The sequence below is a fragment of the Engraulis encrasicolus genome, chromosome 15 (assembly GCF_034702125.1).
Source record: "Engraulis encrasicolus isolate BLACKSEA-1 chromosome 15, IST_EnEncr_1.0, whole genome shotgun sequence".
NCBI lineage: Eukaryota > Metazoa > Chordata > Actinopteri > Clupeiformes > Engraulidae > Engraulis > Engraulis encrasicolus.
In genome coordinates, this window is record NC_085871.1 from 22,315,546 (window position 1) to 22,338,676 (window position 23,131).

General features: G+C 41.4%; 2 protein-coding genes across 3 annotated transcripts; both read left to right on the forward strand.

Moving 5' to 3' along the window:
• The first annotated feature begins 5,124 nt into the window (after positions 1 to 5,124).
• Positions 5,125 to 9,293, forward strand: LOC134464503 (uncharacterized). The gene is made up of 6 exons (XM_063217943.1): positions 5,125 to 5,847; positions 5,953 to 6,139; positions 6,586 to 6,707; positions 7,390 to 7,618; positions 7,745 to 7,897; positions 8,254 to 9,293. The coding sequence occupies exons 1-6, from the start codon at positions 5,170 to 5,172 to the stop codon at positions 8,520 to 8,522; spliced, it is 1,638 nt and encodes a 545-aa protein (XP_063074013.1). The 5' UTR covers positions 5,125 to 5,169; the 3' UTR covers positions 8,523 to 9,293.
• Positions 9,294 to 17,885: 8,592 nt separating this feature from the next.
• Positions 17,886 to 22,838, forward strand: LOC134463893 (uncharacterized). Of its 2 annotated transcripts, XM_063217230.1 has the most exons (12): positions 17,886 to 17,911; positions 18,134 to 18,211; positions 18,333 to 18,405; positions 18,500 to 18,684; positions 18,776 to 18,883; positions 19,040 to 19,218; positions 19,438 to 19,532; positions 19,671 to 19,753; positions 19,882 to 19,977; positions 20,067 to 20,363; positions 20,452 to 20,550; positions 21,721 to 22,838. In XM_063217230.1, the coding sequence occupies exons 2-11, from the start codon at positions 18,137 to 18,139 to the stop codon at positions 20,461 to 20,463; spliced, it is 1,203 nt and encodes a 400-aa protein (XP_063073300.1). In that variant the 5' UTR covers positions 17,886 to 17,911; positions 18,134 to 18,136; the 3' UTR covers positions 20,464 to 20,550; positions 21,721 to 22,838. The 2 variants fall into 2 exon arrangements, with proteins under 2 accessions (XP_063073300.1, XP_063073298.1); XM_063217228.1 differs by having other exon boundaries at positions 20,067 to 20,550.
• Positions 22,839 to 23,131: the final 293 nt, after the last annotated feature.

Consider the following 23,131-nt stretch of genomic DNA (forward strand, 5'->3'; position numbering starts at 1 on the left):
TTTCTTCTCACAGCTCTTTGAGTGGTGTCCTGGCCTTAGACATGCAAAACAGAGTTTCTTTGTCTGCACATACTTGACTCGCTCTTTGACAGGCTTCTCCATTAACTTCCGACATGTCTGAATACCATGGTTTGTCTTCTCACAAAACATGCATCCCTTAGCATCGCCCTTTTGTCCTTCAACATCTGGCCTCTCTTCAGATGCACTTGCTAGCACCTTTACGCCAACATTGCGGACCTTAGACGGCTTTGCTCTTTCAGCATCACCACTCTTCAGAGCATGAAGCGAAGTCATTGGATTACAAGCTATCTTAGCTTCTCTGGACACAAACTCAACAAAGGTGTGGAACTTCGGAAAGTCATGGTTTTCTTCTTCGTAGTTCATTACCTTTCTGTTCCACCTGGCAGTGAGCCAGTCAGGGAGCTTGCTGAGGATCCTTTGATTCTCACTGCAGTCATTTAGGACTTCGAGACTCTTCACATGACTCATGGCTGCTTGACAGCCTCGCAGGAAGTCTGCGAATTCTCTCAGCTCAACGCTGTCTTTGGGTCCGATTTTATTCCATGAATTTAACTTGTCGCGGAAAGCTTTAGCGACCACGAAAGAGTTGCCGTATCGCTCTTCTAATATTTCCCATGCTGAGTCATAGGCTTTCTCAGTGCCCACCAGGAAATAACTTTCAATCGCCTTCTTTGCAGCTCCTGTGACATACTTGCGGAGGTAGTAAATCTTTTCATTGACAGGAATGTTCTTCCGGCCTATCAGGGTTAGGAATGACATTTTCCAGTCCTTATATCTCATTGGATCTCCGCTAAACATCGGCGGCTCTGGCACTGGAAGACGGCTTGTATTTATGGACTCTGCTATCGCTTCAGCAAGCATTGTTATGCTGTTATCATGAGAAGTGGAGCGAGCAGCTGGAGACGTAGGCCTTGAGACTTCATCACTCGTGGCAGGGGGCCTACTGGCAGGCTGTGAAGGCATGCTGTACTTTGGAGGGGCTTTAGCTTTAGGTGGAGGCGCTGACAGGTTATGAAGAAGATCTGTTATTTCTTCATCTGAGCCTACGTCTTGTTCATAGACTTGCAGTCTTGCCTTAGCAGCATTCATTCTTTTAGTTGCTTCCAACCGCTCTAACTGTCTGCGCTTCTCCTCTAGTAACTTCTGTCTTTCAGCATTTTCTGCTTCTTGCTCCGCCTGTCTCTTAGCCTCTTCTGCTTCTTGCTGCGCCCGTCTCCTAGCCTCATCTGCTTCTTGCTGCGCCCGCCTTGCTTCTTGTTGCGCTAGTCTTTCAGCCTTCTCTGCCTTTTGCTGCGCTAGCTGCTTCTTGTTCTCAGCCTCAAGCCTTTCAAGCTCCTGCTCTTGCTCTTCCATTTCTGCTAGAGCCTTCAAGGTAGCTTGGGTAGCAGCAAACTCTGCTTCTGCCTCCTGCTTCCTTGTGGAAGACGTGACTGAGCGTCTCGAAACACGTCCAGAGGCTGGGCGGCTAAATATGGACACTTGGTCTTCTTTAAATGAAAACACTGAACCAGTATCACCCCATGGTGCTTGTACAGAGGGTAAATGCTTCTCTGTGTCTTCATCTTGTAGTACATGTAGCCGTTCAATGAGTTGCTTTGATACAGCATCACAGGTGTCGACCCGACGTCTGGTGTCTGCGTCTGGGGCACTGTGTTTGCGAATATCCTCATAGCGTTCCTTCACTTCGAGATCAGCAGTATGAACTTGAAGTTGGTGTTCATGTAGAACTTCTGCTGACTTGGGTAAGGAGAGTGCCTTTTTAGCCTCTTTGGCAAGTATTTTCCATTTCTCATATGTTTTGTCGAAGTTACGTTGAAGTTTCTTTATTTTTTCATCATGTAGTTCCTGACCCTTTTCAGTAAGTTTTCTTGTCCTCTTGTCTTCAGTAACACCAGTGTCTGCATTCACTTCAGTGTCCTTGGCAGGATTTTCTTCTAAGGGTTCATCATGAACAGACTCCTCTCCTTCTTCATGAGTAACTTCCTGGCCTGGCACTTCACTTGCAATGTCCTTATCAGCCATTTTGGTATATTAAGAATTAAACTGAGTTTAATAAGTAAACTTGAGGAGCCTAAAACTAATTATCTTGTATTAAATTGTCTTGGAAATTAAAGAAGTTTCACCTCTTGAAACTATTTTAAATCAGTTAAACTTGTCCTTTAGTGTCCTATTTTTAAATGCTATTAAGTGAAATTAAAACAATAATGTCAAGTATTAATAATGTAGTAATACACTAATAACTGTAGGCAAGTAATAAATCAGGTAATAATATTGCAGTTAGATCAAACCAACTTGAATGTCAAGTGATAACTTAAATGCCCAATGGCAAGATACACTAGGTTTATGTCAGATAAATATTAAATGAGAGCACCCTTTAAACTTAGAATCACTGAAAATAGGCAAATACCACAGTACCCCTTTAAACTAAAACACTTCTCAAAATTCCTTAGTGGTGCTTAACACTTAACCTGTAAACATTCAAATATCAAAGGCAACAAAAATGTAGAATAATCAGAAAAGTTATCACATTAAACACAGTCACACTTCAAACATTCAAGCAATGAAATATGCAAGTCCTTCACTTATCCTTATGACAAGTGCAAACAGTCCGACTGAATCTTCAAATTCAAAGAGTCCTTTTAGCAGTTGTAGAGGCTACTCCACGTCTTCACATTTAAACTTGCTTCAAACGCGCTTCACGTTGGCATTACCCCACGACTGTCTTTGGTTACCGGCAGGTTGCAAACTGTCCTTTGACGAGTGGCTCCTCCGAAACCTCGAACATCACAGCTCCGACGACGAGAGACGAGGCGCTCGTGCAGGCTCCTTGCTGGCTGCTGGTCACGCTCTCCCCTCGTGCCGCGGTGGCTGAGTTCTCACTGTAATTCCCTCTCAAGTCGAAATCACGAAACCAAGTCGCTCTTAAAGGGATACGCCACCCCTAGGCCAAATTAAGTGTCTGCCCGCATTCCCGAGGGTTAAATAAGTGTGTGGAAGAGTTTTCCTGATGATCCAGCCATTGTCCGAATCTGTCACCACTGACCACTACTAAGGTGCGCGTAGATTCATGCAACCCAGCGGCGCCACACCAAAGACTTTGGCCAAAGTGAATAAATCACTTGATTTCCCCAGCAATTACTGTTTGAGCAGTGCTCCCTCACGCAGAGTGCAAAGGACTGAGCATATCAACGTGGAAGGCTTGTGGTCATTTCGGTGTGTGAACTATTTTTCGGTGCGGAAATATACAGCCGACGCTCACTCTGCAGAACGTAAGAGGAACCCCGCCCCCCACTTCCCTAAACAAGCTAGTAGCGGGGAATCGACGCCGGCGACAACCATCCACAGACAACCGTGACTACTAGTTAGCTTGAGTGGTTTGAATCGTTGTTTTTCATTGAAGTTTTAGGCTTTACTTCACTTCGACAAAATGGTAAATACGTGCATTGTACAAGGCTGCGAAAACAAGCAGAAGTGGCATCTAACAACAATGTTCCACAGAATTCCTAAAGATGAGCACAGAAGACGTCTTTGGCTGGCTGCGCTAGGAATTTCCGACACTACACCGGTGGAGCAATTAAACAAATACAGAATCTGCGAGGATCATTTCAAACCTGACGACTATGATCAGAAAATGACCCACAATTCGGGAAAGATGGTACTCAGACTGAAAAACACAGCTGTCCCATCTGTTTTCGACACCGAGATTGAGCGTAGTGCTACATCTGCAGCAATGGCGGTGAGTACCCTATCTATATACTGTCTTAGCCTGTAGAACTATGTTGTGCTTTATAACTAACTACTACGTAAAAGTAGTCTGGGAAGCATCGTTGCGTCCTGTGTTGTAAAAAAACTTCACTGCAGTTACTAAATAAGAAGTCTGTTAGCTTTGACATGACATTTGGGGGTTGCTTGTTTACTTCGCTCGTTCTGTGTAGGCTACTGAGCTGATGACCTAGAGGACCTTTGCCTAATTTTGATGGTCTTGGAAAGTATAAATAAAATCCATATGATTATGATTGTGATGGTAAGGGTCGTTGTTCTTATGAAATGGCTTCATGACGTTGCAAAGAAATGCTCATGTAATGTTTCAGACTATTCGACCATTCCCATCAGAGATTTCCAGTCAAGCCACAGTCAAACAACAAAATGGCTATCACTGTACCTAGTTCTAGTCTTCCCATTCCAAAGTGGTAGTAACACTACAACTGTTTGGGGTAAATGGTGATTGTAGTAGATGGTGGAACCACAGCTAATGACACTATTTCATGGATTACATTTTTTAGTGAATTATCTAAGAAGCACATCCATTGCAGTACATTCATTACAAATAGCTGATTATGCCCATTACTAATTACAATGTAATCTAACAATAGGCCTAATATTGACTGACAAAACTATCCAGCATAACACTTCCATACATTATATTCTGAATCAATATTTTTGACATTTGTGGAGTAATAATTTCTTTACATTTTGTTAGGGTGCGCTCAGTGGTGTACGAGAGGATGTGGATGACTCTGCTGAAGCGGAACCTGCCGGTGCCCGGTTTTCGGGTATTCTACAATCCACTCCAGAAAAGTTCAAGTCGCCATTGCCTGTGCAAGGCCCAGTGACGCCACGCACCAGGTCACCCCGCCTTGCTCCCTTATGGACACAACAACCGGTAAGATAAGGAATTTATTATCATACTTTTGAACCATAGCAATTGAGGGTGTTGATATTCAATACATCTGCTCATTTTTTAGGGCACCTCATCTACAGCCATGGTGGGCACAGTCAGTCCAAGACGAGGTCTGCAATTTGAAGTAAGTGGCACACTTGGTTGTTTGGTTGTTGATGTTTGTCAACTGGTATGTCAGTGAGGGGCATGCTATTGCCAATTGGTGAGAACATACAGCTAGGTTTGTGTGTGTATACTGCTTGAGCAGTGCTAAGGTGCCCTGTAGTAAAGCTCCCTGTGTGTGTCTTTAGCAAGCTGTCGGTCGCACTGTGTGAATGAAATGAAATTCAAATCGATTGTCAAATCTTTGTATGTAAATACACTTGGCATGAAAGACTGGTTTAAATGTCTACTTTTATGCTGGAAAAAAATGATGATTTACATTGATTTGTCAACAACAGGAGCCATGTGATGTACCTCAGTCTGAGATGGATATCAGCGCCACATCAGCAGCCTTGGATGTCAGCATGACCTCAGAGCCAGCTGTCGACCCAGCGGACACAAGTTTCGTCCCTTACTCCACCCCCTCCTCCTCAACCACAGGAAGCTCTACAAGCTTATCAGCTCAACCCGGAGGCTGGCATGAGAAGAAGTGGATCGTGAATGAGTCCAAGCTAATGGAACTATTTCAAAGATGTCCAACTTGTGGAGCTCCCATGTGTGATGTAAACCAAAACATAAAAGAAGTTGGCAGCCAAATAACAATAAAATGGGAGTGCAATGAAGGACACAGTGGGAAATGGCAATCGTGTCCCGATACAAGAGGAATGCCTGAGAATAATCTCCTCACAGCTGGTGCCACACTGTGTACAGGGGCAACCTACACGGACATTTCTGACTGGGCTAAGCTTTTGAATCTTCAGCTACCTCAACACACAACATATGACTCCATACAGTCTTCATATCTCATTCCAACCATCGAGAAAGTCTACAAGAAGCGTGAAAGCACCGTAAAAGCCAGACTCATCTGCCAGACTCTGGATGGTGAAGATGTGCACCTCTGTGGGGATGGGAGAAGCGACAGCCCAGGTCATTCATCCAAGTACACAACTTATTCTTTTATGGATGATGCTACCAAACTTATCGTTGGATTTGATTTGATTCAGGTAAAGAACCAAAACACCACAGAAGAAACATAACAGACATAACAAAGATAACATTTACATAAATGTGAAATGTAATGTATTTTTTTCTACCCTTGTGCCCTGTAGGTGACCCAAGCAAAAAATTCAGTGGCCATGGAACCGATGGGTTTCAAGCAGGGATTGGACAGGCTCCTAGATGAAGGCATTGCTGTGAAGGTCGTAACCACTGATAGGCATCCCTCCATAAGGAAGATTGTACGAGAGGAATATCCAGAAGTTACACACCAGTTTGATCCTTGGCATGTGGCAAAAGGTCAGTTTGTGTGGGCATCATTATGCTGAACCAAAAGTTTTCAAAGTGGAGGTGGGGATCCCTGGGTGGCTGCGGCTGGTTGGCATGAAAAGTATAACATAACAAAATGAATAATTTCATAAAGAAATGTAAACCAAAATAAAGCGAAAGTAGGATTCAATATTCTCAATAGTATTATAATCATGTATTATGCCTCTGAACATTACCTCTATTATCATTATTATGTTATATATCCTAGTGAGGCACCGCCTCACAGACCCAGAGTATGGTTATGAAAGCTGTGAAAGAAAAACTGTTTGGCACGACCCATAGGCCTGGGCTAGAATGTATAGGTATATGGAAGGCCTTTTCATAATAAAATGTGGGGTACCCCTGTGCTAAGCAGCCAAACATGTTTGCATATGTGTTGTTGTCTAATCAGCATTGTGACTGTGCTCTCATTTTAGGGATTAAAAAGAAAGTGGTTGTGGGCTCAAACAAGAGGAACTGCAGGGACCTTGCACCATGGACAAAGAGCGTGAGCAACCACATGTGGTGGAGCTGTAGCTCATGTGAAGGAGACCCTACGGTGAGTGTTGAAAGAGACAGATGTACACTTCTGATGTTGTTGAATATTGTTGGATATGAGGGTGTGATGTTGTCTGAGGGTGTGTGCGCTGGGGTGCATGGTTGTACGGCCGTGATCATGTGCTCCTCCTATAGACACCATTATCCTGTAATGTAGATGCACCCAATCCACAACCCCCCAAAACACAGCTTTCTCCAGAGGTTTGACCACAGATGTGGCTGGTGGGTCATTGGGAGACATCAAGGCATATCTGCTGAACTAAAGGCAGTGGTTAGTTGATTGTTTAGGCTTTGCAGGAGGTGGGCTCAACGGGACCCAGATTGGCAAAATTGGTTACTTGCTTGAGGTATCACCTACAACCCTCCAGCCATCAACTACCTGCAAACACAGAAACTGAATTTACTTACTCTCCTAATCTTTCCAATTTCTGCCAAATCCTGTAAACAAATTATGTTTAGTCAACATTGTGATCTCTTGTGATTATCAAAATTCCTATTAAAATCAACCAAGAAACCAAAACTCTCTATGTAACCATATGTAAAATGCATTTTTAAAATGCTGGGTAAACGATGACTACAGACGTCAGACTTGTTTATGGCATGTGTGGTTTGGTAGGGATGTTATGCAAGAACTGTAACTGACCACAGCAATGTGTATTACTTGTGGTTCAATGTAATTTCAGGAGTTACAAAGAAGATGGATGTCCATCCTCCACCACATCCAGGGTGTCCATCGATGGGAGGAGGGTGAGCGCGAATTCAGATGCTACCACGCTGAACTCTCACCATATGAGCAGCGAGAGAGGAAGTGGTTGTCCCCTACCTCACCAGCATATAAAGCCCTGTGTGACATTGTCATGGATACACGTCTCCTGAAGGATTTGAACCACATGACTCTCTTCAAGCACACGGGTATGAAAAATGTATTGAAATAATTGTCAAGCCAGTAACAATGGCAGTGTTCAACACTTCATAAACATATAATTACATTTCACAATGTTTTCTAAATTGTGTTTGATTTTGTTTGTGCTTCATCAGGGGAACTGGAGGTGTTCCACAATTCGTTGCTGAAATACTGCCCAAAGAGGTTGCACTTCCCATACCCCTCCATGGTGGCACGGACAATGTTGGCGGTCATGGACCACAACGAAAACCACGAACAACCTCGAGAACAGGCAGTAACAGCATCTGGTAAGAACGGCTACATTTATCATGGAACCCCCTGGCGATATATTCATACCTGCAAACTTGTCACCTTTTGGTGACAGTCACCTTTTTCCCGGCCAATTAGGTCATTCACGTGAATCATGTAGGGGGGGCTGGAGACGGTCACCTTTTTTTCTCTGACGAGTTTGCAGGTCTGTATATTGTACTTTGTAGCCAAAGTAATACCAGCACTGAAATGCAAGTAATGGTATTTGGGTAAAAAATAATTGTGTGTTCTTGGATTACTGTAGATTTAGTTATTACTAATAATACAGAAAATAATATAATAAAAACAGTAACAGTAAAACACAACATTCATTTGTTCAATTATGTGATTACAGGTGTCAAAAGAACAAACCTGGTTTACCAAAAACAATCAGGGCACTGGATTGAAAGACCTGTTTACGTGGCCACTACCCAAAGGTTCAGACATGAACTCATGGAGGAAGTCATCGAAAGAAGGATGGACCCTACCATAAGATACAAAGACCCATCCTCACGCATTCGTGTCCCTGTGCTGGCAGCAAACATCGGCCTGCCAAAACCCAGCAAGGAGGACGTTAGGAAAGGCCGTACATCCAGATTCAAAGCCAAAGACAAAAGGCCGTAATCCAGAACTAAACATTCATTTTTCTATGCGAGTAACGGTTTCAATATTTGGGGGAAATTTCTGAATAAGCCTTTAGATAGATTTGATTCAAAATATGGTGGAGGATAATTGTTTCTGTTGGTGCATAGAGGAACAATAACTATTGTGAAACCTTTATGCTAAATTTACAATTTTATATTTTTTTGTGTGTGTATCACTTGTACAGTAGTAGTTTCATCACATAAAGAGGCTATATTGGATTACTATAGACTATACATATGCTAAGAACTAACAGCAGGACACAAAATAAACAAACAACACATTTATAATTACTGTACACAAAAACAAATCTTTATTTTTTATCAATGGTATGTACATATAGGCCTACATGTTTGTAAAACAATAAACAACTGTCTCTATTTACAAATGAGTGTTGGTGTGTGTTGACTTCAAACTTGCAAGTGAAATGACTTTTGCATGCAGATGGGTCCTGCAGACAGTATGTGTAGCCTATGGTTGATGATGCACATGTTATTTGTAAACATAATACCAGTACATTTGTCTGTAGCCTATATGCTTGCAAAGCCATGTAAAGTTTGCCATAAATGTCAGAAAACCTACTAAAACACTAGGCCTGGTTTTTCTAAAATACTATGTCCATGGCTTCCTGTACCTCCTGAAAACCAGCGTAGACACCAGACTCCGATGGGAATTTCTGACGGATTGCTGCAACCACGCATGATGGAAGTGGTGTCCGATTTCCTTTTCCCAGCGTTTCTCCCTTCAGAGCCCATTCTAAAATCACGCGGTAGGACACCAGTCGGTTCTGTCTGAAAGCAAAAAACAGATTTTGTAAGGAAATGATATGAGCTATACACCAAGATTGGTAGATCATGTCCCGATAGCTAGTTATACTACTTACTCTGCAGATAGCTGCCCATTGGGTCTGTCACAGGGAATTTGTTCCGGGCAGGGAAAAAGTTCCGGGCGACGCAACAATCGCGTTCGAATCAGCTGTTCAACAACGTCGCTATGCTGGTCGCTATGGCAGGAGCGCTCGCGCTTAGAAGTGCAATTTAATGACAGAACACTCGTCGTTCGCCTCAGATCAGCTAAGCAGAGAGCGCGCATTGTTTTCTTGGCAGTCTCTGTGATCTACAATCTCAATTTCGAGCAGCTAAACTTTTAATTACTTAACCTAAAGTCTTTCACTTACAGCTCAACTGTCAGGGATTCATTTGTTGTTGTTGTCATTCTTGTCGTAGGACGTGTATTGCCTGTCAGGCTAGTTAGTTTAAGCTACTTGTTAGTTAGCTGACGTGACATTTGACTGTAATATTTTAGACTTTAGATTATAGTAGTCGTGATACTGTATTTGTTCTATTACATCGGTGTTTAGTGTAAGCTGACTTATCATCAAGATGCCCATTTCACCTGAAGACATTTTCTTTTACCTTTCTAGCCAGGAGAAATACAAGCCAGGGACAAGCGAGTCTTCCAAAAGAGCCATAAGGAAGGCGTCCAAAAGCTACTCCAGGGATTAAAGTTTTCCGTCGCTACGACGGAATTCCGTCAACTGGATTTTAGTTTGGACGGATTTCCGTCCGTATAATTTATGTCAATTAATTTACAATTTTTACTTTCCAACTGAACTCAAATCGAGAGCACTCCTGGTCATGAGAAGGGGACGAGAGGTGTGTTTGGTGTAGGCCTACGGATGTAGTTAGGCTACTCCACCATTGGCGGTGTGATACAACATTCACTCATCAGTAGCCTAGTTTTGGGTCATCCCCTGTTCTTCCGTGTTCCAAAAAAAAGTACACGAGCGGTCAACAATTCTGTGGCAGCGCAACGCGAGAGATAAAAAAAATTAAATAGCCAAAATTGTTGCTGATGGCAGAAAAGAAAATAATTGTAATACAATGTATAAAGTGCAGTGACGTTTCCATCATTGCACCTGCCGTAGCAGATATTTAGGAAAAAAATGAATAGTTTACTTCGACTGCGTATGATGTCCTTTTCATGAAGGGTTTGCCTTTTAAGCATTGTGACTCTTACTAGCCCCAATGGGACGACTATGCAGTGATGGGCAGTAGCTTCGCTACAAGCTACAAGCTACTAGTTTAACTACATTCCCCAGTAGCTTGGTCGTAGCGTCACTACTTTATGTATCGAGTAACTTCCCTGTAGTTAAGCTATCTTTTGTCTCAAGTAGCGACGTAGCTTCCACAAAAGCTACATTTTGTTGCTTGAAGAAAAAAAATGACTCTCTTTCCCGAGATCTAGGCAGTCACACAGGGGTTCCAATGGCTCGTTCAAAAAATCGAGAATCCCCAGAAAGCCGACCTAAAACCTCGGGAAAGTGGGAGTGAACATTTGGTGACGCAATGTCAGATCGATAATTATCGAGGTTGATCTCTGGCGGAAGTATAGAAGAACGAGTTCCCGAGCTTGTGTTTTGTGTGACGACACATGCATCATCAACATGGCGCCCATGCATGCAACTGACATGTAAACAGTATCATAAATGCTAAAATATCATCTTGTAATCACTATCAACAACACCAGTCAATGTCATTCAATTGTAGATGCACATATGTCAGTAATGCTGGTCTCTGGCTGTTTAATTTAGCTTACTTCAGCTAAAATTATATGTCGTGGGTGTGGAGGCTCAAGGTGAGGTGAAAAAAAGAAAAGAGAACCAAAACAAAACACGCATCAATCCCGATTGTTCCGGGATCAGTGGCGTTCATGCGCCAAACTCCAGAACTCGATTGTCATGTGAGCAGTGTCGTCAGCTGTCTCGAGAGGTCCCGAGCTGGTGAAGGCAACACAAGATCCACCTGCATGAAATGAAGTCAGAGGTGGTAGGCCTACTTGTAACTTTGTTCCATGCTACTTTTTAACACGTCGCCTTAGCAGAAAACCGACTGTTTTTTCCTTGCTAGGCCTACGTTCTATATTATGTAAGTTAACCGCAAGTAGCGGCAGTTCTCAATTGCGATGCGATGCGCACATAGTAACGCGAGCTCATGTAAGGTAGGCCTATACGAAGGAAAAATGTTAGTGAATTGTGTGTGGGGGGGCACGCCAGGGAGTGCCCCACACTGTCCCTCAAAAACATATCCATGTCCCCCCTTGGACTTGGGGTTACCCTAGGCCTGTGTCCTATAATGATATTAAAAAAAAAATACTGAATGTATAATAAATATCAATTAAGTATAATGAGATCAATAAAGTTTTGTTTAATGAAGGTAGGCCTATCTGTTATTTTAAATCAAGCTGACAATATGTCGGGAAAATGTAGCTTCTGGTGTAGTGAACTACATTTCCACATTTTTGAAGCTTAGCTCACTACATTTCTGATGGTGGTAGCTTTAGTGTAGTGAAGCTTATTTTATGGTTGAGTAGCTGATAGCTTAGCTCACTACATTTTACAAGTAGCTTGCCCAACACTACGACTATGGCAGCTAACTAGGATAGCCTACCATGCGTTTCATCCTCTAAGTTTAGCGCGTTTGACTGGCTGCGTGTAGAGCTAGTTGTCTTTTTGACAACGGATAATTCACAGTCTCATCTGTACTCATAGCAGATTAACTTTGTTGTTGCCGATATATATATTCAAGAAATAAGTTAAAAATGGGTTGCATTTGGGTCACGGATAGGCTATCCCTGGCAGAGCCAATTTATGCCACGTCTTGTTCTGGGAAGCAGTGTTCTGATGGGTGGACTCATGGTCGATAAATGCCGTTTCGACGTTTGTTTCACTTTCAAGGCTGGTTACTGTGTGACGCTATTTCTGCTAACTGGAATAGTGTGCAGCAGCAACAGTTATGTGTGCGCTTGTTTTTGAGTGGCTCAACGTCTGTGCCCATCTTCTCGGACTATGCGTTTCGTTTGAGTTCAGTTAGCCTATTTGCGCACTGCGCACTCAGGACTGATGGGTGGGTGATTTGCCTTGATTCGAGTGGAAAGCTGCGCGACAAGCTTGGGAAAGTGTGTTACCTTTGTAAACGATAGGTCTGTGACTGTCGTGTCTGCTGCGTCCTGTCAGCTTGTAGAACACGTGCGCATAGGAAGAATCGGGGACGTTTTTTAAATCAATGGTAAGCGTGTGCTTGGCACCGCACATCGAGAAGCAAAAAAGTAGCCAGTAGTTTTCAAAACGGAACACAGAGGTAGACATACCGCACCCTGTTTGTAAACGTCAACAAGTTATTTGTAACAGGATGAATACTGAAAAAGGCCGAAGGGTGAAAAACATACAAATAATTAAAGCTAGTTTTCTCCCTCTGATTGCTATGATCAGGGCTTTTTAAATGTCAGAAATACAACTGCAAGCAATGCGCACCAGTGCTTTCACCAGAACAGTGTTTGCCCATTCTAATGTGAAAGACAAAATATAGCCTACTACTACAACAAAAAAACCCATAATGGGATCACTCACTGTATCAACACATTGCAATTCCAAGTCAATAATTCTGTGAGATCAGCTACCATTTTGAAGCAGCATTCATTGTGAATCCATTCTGCATGATGTTGTGAACAATTCATAAACAATGGGTAGAAATAAGAGGAAATAACCAAAACCTGCCCCAAATTATAGTATCCATTATCCCTCCATTCTCGGCCAGTTCTAGTCAATCTGGTGAGCGGCCTAGGCCTGCCCGCCCTCTTTCCTTTTTTTGTATTTAGAAATTGGCATCTGTAAACATAGCATTGTAGGCTTACATCTGATTGAGCACATCTGATCTAGTACCTACAGGTACACTCATACTGAGTCTATATAGGTCTACTGAGTGTATAATGAATATTCATTGTTCATGTGAAGTGTAAAGATTTATGTTGGTTGAAGTTCTGATTTTGTGGCACTTTTTGGTATTACTGGCGCCCTCAAGACATAGGCCTATTCTGCTCTAGGCGACTGCCCCGTCTGCTCTGGCACCATTCCTTGCATGTATGTTTCGTCATGAGGGCAGAGCCTGGCTACATTGGTTTTCGTAGGGTTACGGAGTGATACTCGATCGGGTGCCTAACCGGTAAAAAAGTTCAGTCAGATTACTTTTTTTTGCTTTAATCCCTGCTACTCCCTTCAAGGTAAATATATTTACTTTATTAAGACGTATAATGTCGTGATTTTGACTTAATCAACCCAGCAGACTATATTTGTATATCGGATAGAGCTAATAAGAAGCAAGACAGCTAGCTAGCAGGAGTGAATGAAATGCTTCGACTTTGCCAAGGCAGACATGGATACAACGTTGCTTTTCGGTGATATTGACGTTTTTATTCACATGTGTGAAATATCGAAATGCTGTGCAAGGAGTGTGGCCATGTTTATGAAGGTGTATATAGTGATAATTATATTTTAGAAGTATTTTCACCTCAGAATTCACCTTCGACTTTGCCAAGACAGACATGGATACAACGTTGCTTTTCGGTGATATTGACGTTTTTATTCACATGTGTGAAATATCGAAATGTTGTGCAAGGAGTGTGGCCATGTTTATGAAGGTGTATATAGTGATAAGTATATTTTAGAAGTATTTTCACCTCAGAATTCACCTGAGAGCCCTATCAATGAGGTGACTGACTGACTGACGTGTGAGGTTGAAACTATTACTCAGTCGTATTAGTATAATGCCCCCCTTCTTCTAAGTGTTGGGAACAAGTGTTGTTTAATTGGCTTTGGCTAAATACTTTATTATTGAAATCAGATGACTTTTTTGTGCCAATACCATGATAAACTAGTCAATCAATGAAAACAATCAATCACTGTATGAACTTAAAGAGTATACAAGGTGAGCTGCTAGTTATCAATGTTGAATTGAAGTAGTATCGTAGTAAGACTGTATGTAGTGAAATATTCCTTTGTTTGACTTGTTGAATAATGAAGAGAACTGTGAAGCGTTCAGTCTTGTGCTATGTGTTTTGGATCAAAACAGTTGGCAAACACCCACGCCAGATTTTATGGTTAACATCCACTTATTCCCTCTTTTTAGGTGACACCATGTTCTACGTCGGAGCTGATGGTTTGTCATTGAGGAGGGTCGTATTTTCCCAGGAGGAGAGGGACGCCATCCTCAACGAGGTTCATGGAGGCCACTTCGGCAGGGACCGCATGGTGGACAAGATTACAAAGCGGTTCTACTGGCGCAGTATCACTGCTGATGTGGGGAAGACGGTAGGTGATTTAAAACAATAAAGCCATGTGTCCAGGGCCCTGAATTAACTTTTTTCATCACCAGCCCTAAATGTGGTGTCATTTGTCTTTGTACCATGTTGGGTTCAAAAGTTATGTGATTATACAATTTGCAGCAATGTTAACATCTTTTATTGTTAACTAGACATATTAAGGAGTCTAAAAAATGGATGTCAACAACAATTACGTGGGGTGCACGTGGACCCCCTGTAATGGCTACTAGATTAATAGTGTGCTTGTGATTTATGCTTTATAGTGCAATGTAATGTAATATACAACTACTTACAATATCACACTCATTTGCTATTTTATCATTAAGATTTATGGCTGCAAACACTGCGAAAGATTTGAGAAGGTGAAGACGGAGCCACCCGAGCTGAAGCCGATAAAGCCGGTTGCACCCTGGCATATGATCGGTAAGACAGTACTTTGCATGGGCAAGCACACGTTCTTTGGTAACAGTATTAAAATGACAAGATCACAATAATATGGCTTTCTGTGCGTAATCTTTTTGAAGGTGTTGACCTCATCGGACCCCTGCAGAAGTCAAGCAAAGGTGGGAACCGTTACCTCCTGACAGCGACCGACTTCTTCACAAAATGGGTGGAGGCAAGACCCATTAACCCTTTAACGCATAACATGGGTCTAAATAGACCCGGCTGAGTTTAAAATTTCTATATCTTTGTAAGAATACAATTTTCTTACTCAGCACTCCATGAATTCCTCAATTGACTTGTTTTTGTCCCTTAGATGACTTAATTTATTTTTATGCATCATAACTTTTTGCGTGAAAACACTTTTTTGGTTACTACCCCTTTAACGCATAACATGGGTCTAAATAGACCCGCATTCATTTCCTATGTAATTTCATCACAAGCTTAATGTCTCTTAGTCATATTGAAAAAGGATTTTGATTATTTTACTAAAAGTCCAACTTTTTACCATTTATGGAGTATTAACTCCCAACATCAATACTTATTTTAAATTCTTGATGGTTATTCTTTGATATAGAAGTCACTTTATATAACTATATGATATTTAGACACATGGGTCTAAATAGACCCGCATTCATTTCCTATGTAATTTCATCACAAGCTTAATGTCTCATAGCCATATTGAGAAAGGATTTTGATTCTTTTACTAAAAATTCAACTTTTTGTCATTTATGGAGTATTAACTCCCAACATTAATATTTAATTCAAATACTTTATGGTTATTCTTCGAAATAGACATCTTTTTATACAATTATATGGTATTTACAGACATGGGTCAAAAATGATCCGCATTGATTTTTTATATACAGAATTATTAGGCAAACATGTTTTTTGACCATATTGTCTTTTTTATGCTTATTTTCCAACAGGAATCTATATGAATTATCGGATTTAAGCATTCCAGGCCATGCATATTTGTATAAAAATATGAGGCTGTGGTCGAAGGTGCCCAACACATTATATCAGGTGTGCATAATTATTAGGCAATTTTGTTGTTTTCTTGGAAAATGGGCCACAAAATAGATCTAACAAACTCTGAAAAGTCGATTAACAATTTTTAAGTCTTCTAGAGGGATGTGGCTGTCGTGAAATTGGTAAGACGTAGGTCACTTTACCACAGAATTATGAAATGCATCATTACAAAGTCATCAGTCTCGTAAGAAATGTCATTGCCAAAAATTGAGAAGAATTTAAGGTGGAGCTACAAAAAAGTATTACCCTGCAGTCCTATAATATTACACAACAGAAACCTACACCAAGTGTCCAGAAGAACAGGGCATTGAGCACTCAGAGATATGTCCAAGGTAAGAAGGGATGACACTAGACAAGTTAATTAAGTCAAGACTGGGTCAAATATACCTGGGGACAGAGTTTTCAAAGTTAGGCCTATTATGGACTTGGGAAAGTGACTCTTGACAGACAGGGTGGATGAGCCCATGGCTGGATCATTGAGAGGAAGACATTTGCATCTTTTGAAGACCATGGTATTTATGCTGTACTTTGCTGGCATTTGAGTGGAACTCAGGAACACATATGTAAGTGTGCACATTGCTGATCTAGCCATAGACTCATCTACCTGGTCCATTAACAGTCACCTTCACTAGTTCATAAAACCATTGAAAAAAACTGTCTAAAGACATTTCTTGACCCAGTCTTGACTTAAGTTTCTTGTTGAGTGGTCTTCAGGTTTCAGCCTGTTTTACCTTGGCCATGTCTCGAAGTGCTGAATACAATGTTCTTGTGGACACTCAATGTAGGTTTCAGTTCTGGAATATAACAGCACTGCAGGTAATACTTTTGTGGTAGTTTCATCTTCAATTCTTCTAAATCTGGCAGTGATTTTGTGAGCTCATGTCATGTGACACTGATGGCTTTGTAACAGTGCTTTAGACGGATGTGACCAATATTTCAAGACAGCCACACCCCTCTGGAAGACATCAAAATTGTTTATAGTATTTTTGGAGTTTGTTAGATGTCTTTTGTGGCACATTTTCCCATAGGAAAGCAAAGTTGCCTAATAATCATGCACGTTAATTATGGCCTGATATAGGCTATTGGGCTCCTCCGATCACACCGTCTCTTATTACACAAATATGCATGACCTGGAATGCTTAAATCCAATTGGTCAGCAGTGGTCAAAAACTGTCCGCAGTTTATTTGTTCCTGACTGGAATCCTTTTAAATATATTTTAGTTCCTAACGTGAAACACTTCAGACTTAGGCTATGTCTGCAATAATGGGGGAAATTATTTGTGTGTTTATTTATATAAGATACAAAAAATAACACCCATTTTGTGCATTAAAAACAGCCTAAATCACAACTTTTAATCCATTAGCTATTAAAATACATTAATTGTGGAAGTTATTATAGTGAAAGATTTAGACTTCCATTAGAAATGAATGCGGGCCATTTTCGATCCACATCTAGAAATTAGTGATTTAATTCCAAATTCATGTTTATTTGTAAAATAAAAATATAAGAACATTTTTAAAAATACTTTTTTGAATTAAGGACCACCTATGTAATTACTTTTAGAAGAATTATGGGATAAATGTATTGGTTTTAGAAGTTGTGTGAGAGAATACATGATTAATGCTCAGAAATACATTGGAAATGAATGCGGGTCTATTTAGACCCATGTTATGCGTTAGTGTGAGTCCAATGGCTTATGCATTAAAGGGTTAAGAAGAAGCAGGCACTGCTTACCTCTGAGGTGTGTGTTAAATGACAGCAAGTAATAGAGTTTAACCCCTTAGCGCAGAGCGTATGTTATAACCTTTTTTGTGGCGGCTATGTCTTATTCTGTTACTAAGGCGTTCGATAATGTTGTCATGATGCCGGCGACCCCATCAGCACTGAGAAGCTACTCTTCACCTATGACTTGGTTGTACCACTAATATGTGTGTGTGTGTGTGTGTGTCTTGTTATGTTATAGGCAATGATGGACATCTTCCTGACTCATGGCTCTCCTGAGGTTATCTTGACTGACCGAGGCCGTGAGTTCTGGAACCACGTAAGTACCAAAAATCTGCATATTTTGCAAGTCTAGATGCATTCTCACATCATTTTCTGTAACTGACTCTTCTCAACTTTTGTGTGCATGTTTTCTTTATTTTTTGTCTTTTGTTAAAAAGGTCAACATGAGTCTCTTCGACAGGTGCGGGGTGAAACACCGCATGACTAGTGCCTATCATCCACAGACAAACGGTATACATAAAGTAGTAGTTCTATATGTAGTACTGGTATTTTGACAACACAATTGTTACTGTTATTAATAACTTCATCATTTTTATTTCTGCAGGATTGGACGAAAGGACTAACCAGACCTTGAAGCGAGCCATTGGGAAGACTCTGGAAGGTAGTCAGGAAAGGTGGGAGGACAACCTGAAAGAGGTATTGTTTGCCCATAATTCCTCTAAGCAGGCTTCCTCCAAGTTTTCACCGTTTCGTTTGATGTATGGCCGTGAGCCACGGCTGTTTTCTGAGGTATGTATAATGTTGTGATAGTTTCAGACACATTTTTCCTCCCAAGCTCTGAATTACATACATGTATTAACATGTCTTTGTGATAACACAGATTGCCAGTGATACTCCTGAGGCTGAGGTTGTCGCGTCTGTTGATGAGGACGATGTTTCAGCGTTTATGTCCAGTCGAGCTGAGAAAGATGCAGCTGTATTTGACCAGGTAATTACGTCCACCAAGAAGGTTATGCTTTTGTTGGCGTTGGTTTATTTGTCTGTCTGTCTGCTTGCCAGCAGGATAGCTCAAAAACCTACAAACGGTTCAACCAACAACAATAAGTGTTCTTAATGGAGAATCTTTTCACATGACTGTGCTCAGGTGCGTGACAACATCCAGAAGGCCCAGGAAAGGCAGAAATCTTCCTACCGGAAGAAGAGCAAAAAGGGAGTGAAGCGTTTCACGATCACTCCTGGCATGGTGGTCCTGAAGAGGAACGAGCGGAAACGTGGCAGACCTGGTATGACCATGCTTCCTGATTGGTCGTCCACTGAGTACAGGTACATAATTTTTCTATTGATCCTTGATCCTTTTTCACATGTTTCAGTCGTCCTGCTCACCAACTACCGAATTATTTCCCATTACATACAAATCATGAGCTCTCTCCCCTTCAAATCTAGACCATTTCTTTTCCAATGTTTTTATGTATTTTCATGTGCTTACAGGAATTGCATTGCTGACGTTGTCCTCTATTTCCTTTTTATGTTTCCATGAACAAGGGTCATCAGTGTGGACAACAACCTCGTCCAGCTGGAGACCATGGACGGTCAACCACTGTCGACGAAGACACCCTACGCTTCAGTGAAGCCTCTGCGTATGTACTTGAGTTAATTATGTAGTGTGTGTGTGTGTGTGTGTGTGTGTGTGTGTGTGTGTGTGTGTGTGTGTGTGTGTTTCACTCTCTTCAATGAAGTAATATTACAAATGACTTCAATACAATATCTTATCTCAGGGGGGCAGACTGACATGTCCACAGACAGAGCTGTTGGAATGACATCTGCTGACAGCTCAGATGTTGTGGACAACACACTTCAGGTATGTTAAATAGCTTTGTGTAGAACAATGAATTTGTGAATTGGTGCCGTGATTCATCATTGGCAATGCTGGTCTACGTGTCAATTTTTAAAGACAGTTTTGTTTTGTTCTGTTTATGCTTGCAACAGGTGACAGGCATCGCAACCACTTCTCTGTCTGCTCAGGCAGAGACTGGGGAATCCAGTGATTCACCCATCTCTAAGGTCGAGCAAGACACACAAGAGGTATAACAAGATTTACACTTAAATTTACAACTTCAACATATAGTCACGCCCTCAACAAACTGCCTTAACAGATATTTCATGTCTTTCAGGATGCTGAAGTTGTCATCGTAGGTGTTCAGTCAGGGAGGCCATTGCCAGCTTTGAGGAGGGATGAAAGGATGAGCGACTTTGGAGCCCTTCTCTCTAGTCCCCACACCTGGCTGAACGATGAGACCATGGACCACGCTCAGGCTCTCTTGAAGGCACAGTTCCCGTCAACGGAGGGTTTGTATGCCACCACCTCTGTGGCTCTACTCTCAACTGTGCCGGGACCAACCCAGGGGTTTGTACAGATTTTTAATTTGTCCGCAAACCACTGGGTTACGGTAAGTAACATTGGATGCAAGGTACGTGAAGTAAACGTTTTCGACTCAATGAATGCTTCACATACACCGGAATTCCTGATGCAAATCACTGCTTTGGTTTGTTTTCCAGGACGGACGGTGAGGATTCTTTGGCCAAGCATCCAGCAGCAGCATGGTGGCAGTGACTGTGGTCTGTTTGCTATTGCAAACAGTCTTACACTTTGCAGAGGTGAGGATCCTTGTCAGACCACCTACAATCAGGTACTGATGCGAGCCCATCTCTTCTCTTGCTTTCAGAGGGGACACCTGGCGCAGTTCCCAGAGTCTGCTGTGAGTCCACCATTTACAATGCCGCAGACCATGGAGGTGGAGGTCCACTGCCACTGCCGGAGACCAATTCGCGATGGTAAGGATGCCGTTGTTTGTAGGAGATGTGGACAACTATTCCACCAGTTTTGTGTAGGTACTGTTGACACGTCACAGTATGTATGTAAGAAGTGTACTGTCATTGTATTTTGTTAACCTTTTCTGATTCTACAGGGCCAATTTGTATGAATGTGATATTACTTTGTAAGTTGAATGTTGCTTTAATGTTTTCCTAGTGTTTTTGCAGGTGTTTTCCCATACTCTAAATCAGTTCTAATCAGTTCTGTTCAGACTTCAAATCAGTTCTATTTTTTATTCAAATCAGTTCTATTTTTGTATTAAAAAAAAACAAAACAAAAAAAAACCCTCTCGTTAGGCCTGTACCTTGACGTTGGTGGGGGGGCTTTTCACTAAATTGGGCCTGCCTGTAGTCTTTAATTTGTTGTATTACTAATATTTTTTGCTGAGTATTTTGTTTCAGGAGCAGTCAACAACAACAGTACCTGAGCCCTCCTGTCACCCCAATCCAGCACCGGAAAAAGGCAAGGAATTAACCAGCCAAAAAAAAGCTAAGTGTTAAAACATTCTTTTTAAAATTTCAAATAACAAAGAATTAAGCAATAAGTCACTTGAGTCCGTGGGTTATGCTCAATTGATAACAGGCAAAGGGGGGGAGTGGGGCACGACGCGAAGCGGAGTGGCGTAAACGTCCCCTTGCCTGTTATCAATTGAGCATAACCCACGGACTCAAGTGGCTTATTGCTTATCTAACACTGTTACACTTAATTGCTGACCAAATTTCTTTAAAAACGTTTCAATAACAATTAATTTGATCCGTTGCGGTTGAGGAAGTGATTGTGTGCTCTTCTTGCAGACTCCCTACCCCAACTGTAACATATTCTCATTACCGACGTCAATGCGCTTGGTCTAACTTGGACGCGCATAAAATCTTCAGGTGGAAGGTGTATGTTTACGCTCGATTGACCACAGCTTTAATAAGGTTGCATATAACTTTGCTTTCCTTCCTCCTCAGTCAACTGCAGCCAGCCTGCCAACCAACCCAGCCCTCACACTTGACTGATGGATGGGGACTGTGTTCGCCACTATGATGCTGCCCTACAGCTCAACCGAGACTGAAGAAGACCTCCGAGAACTACCACACACACACACACACACACACACACACACAAGGCTTTGTACACGTGACAAATAAAATACTTGTATATTAAATTACCTTGAAGATGTGTTTTACTACTACAAAGTAATGCCAGTAAATGGACAAGCAACTTTGATGATTTAATGAAGAATAATAGATTTCAGATCGTTTTTTGGGTGTTTTAAGTCTATCTGTTGTTACTGATTTACATTGCATAGTGCATGGTTTCTGCATTAATTCTAAACAAAAGGTCAGTGTTGGTTAAGTTACTCAAAACTGTAATGCATTACTGATTACATGTTACTGTCTTTTCAAAATAATCCCTTACACTACAATATTACTATATTTAAAATGTAAGGCATTCCACTACTTTTGCATTACTTTAGTTACTTTTGCCTAAATATGGATCTGGCAATTTATTACAGTGAAAATCAAGCTTTTGAGTCATGACTTTTTCACCTCCAACACAGGGGGTGTTTTTGGCAGCATGCAGACTAAAAACTACTAGGTTCAGGAATAGCTTCTTTCTGCACCACACTGAATATCACTAAAATCCAGGTCATTGCAATGCATTTGTAACTTGAGTAGCATTGTAACTAAGTAAATGTTTTTTTTGCCCTGTAGTGCCTTACATTACTGCATTACAGCAAAAAGGATTGCATTACAGTAGCCTAATTAATTGCTTTTGTAATGCATTAGGTTACTCCTCAAAACTGCAAAAGGTGAATAAATGCTTGTGTATTTCAGATCTATTGTATTAAGTAGAAAAAGGCCAATGACTGTTTCCAAATCAATAGGCTATAGGCCTACTGGTTTGTAAGACATCTTTTCAGTCATTGTTTTGACCGTGTATACACGTCAGTGGACAGACCACTAGGTGGTAGTGTCTCATTTCTAGTCGTAAGTAAACTAAGCCCACTGGTTTTCTTGGTTCAGTAATATTGATTTGCAGTTCTTCCTGCAGATCGGCCAAGTAAAGTTTAACAATGAATGAACCACATTGCATCACAGGGCAGTTGTTGACTACATGATAATTTAATTCGTTTGACTGTTTTCCTGCTTCTTAAGTTAGTGCAGTTTCTCAAGCCAAGTTAATTTTCCAAATTCATCTGCGGACATTTTGCCAGTGGTAAGTCAATGAATTATCATTTTTGGAGGTCTTCATTCAAGTAAACGGACGATTGTTTACTGCATTCCAGTAGATTGTTGCATATTCTGCTATGCAACATTGTCAAAATAACATAGCCAAATGGGCATTTCCTTAGCGTTTAAGATCCACTGTCAACGT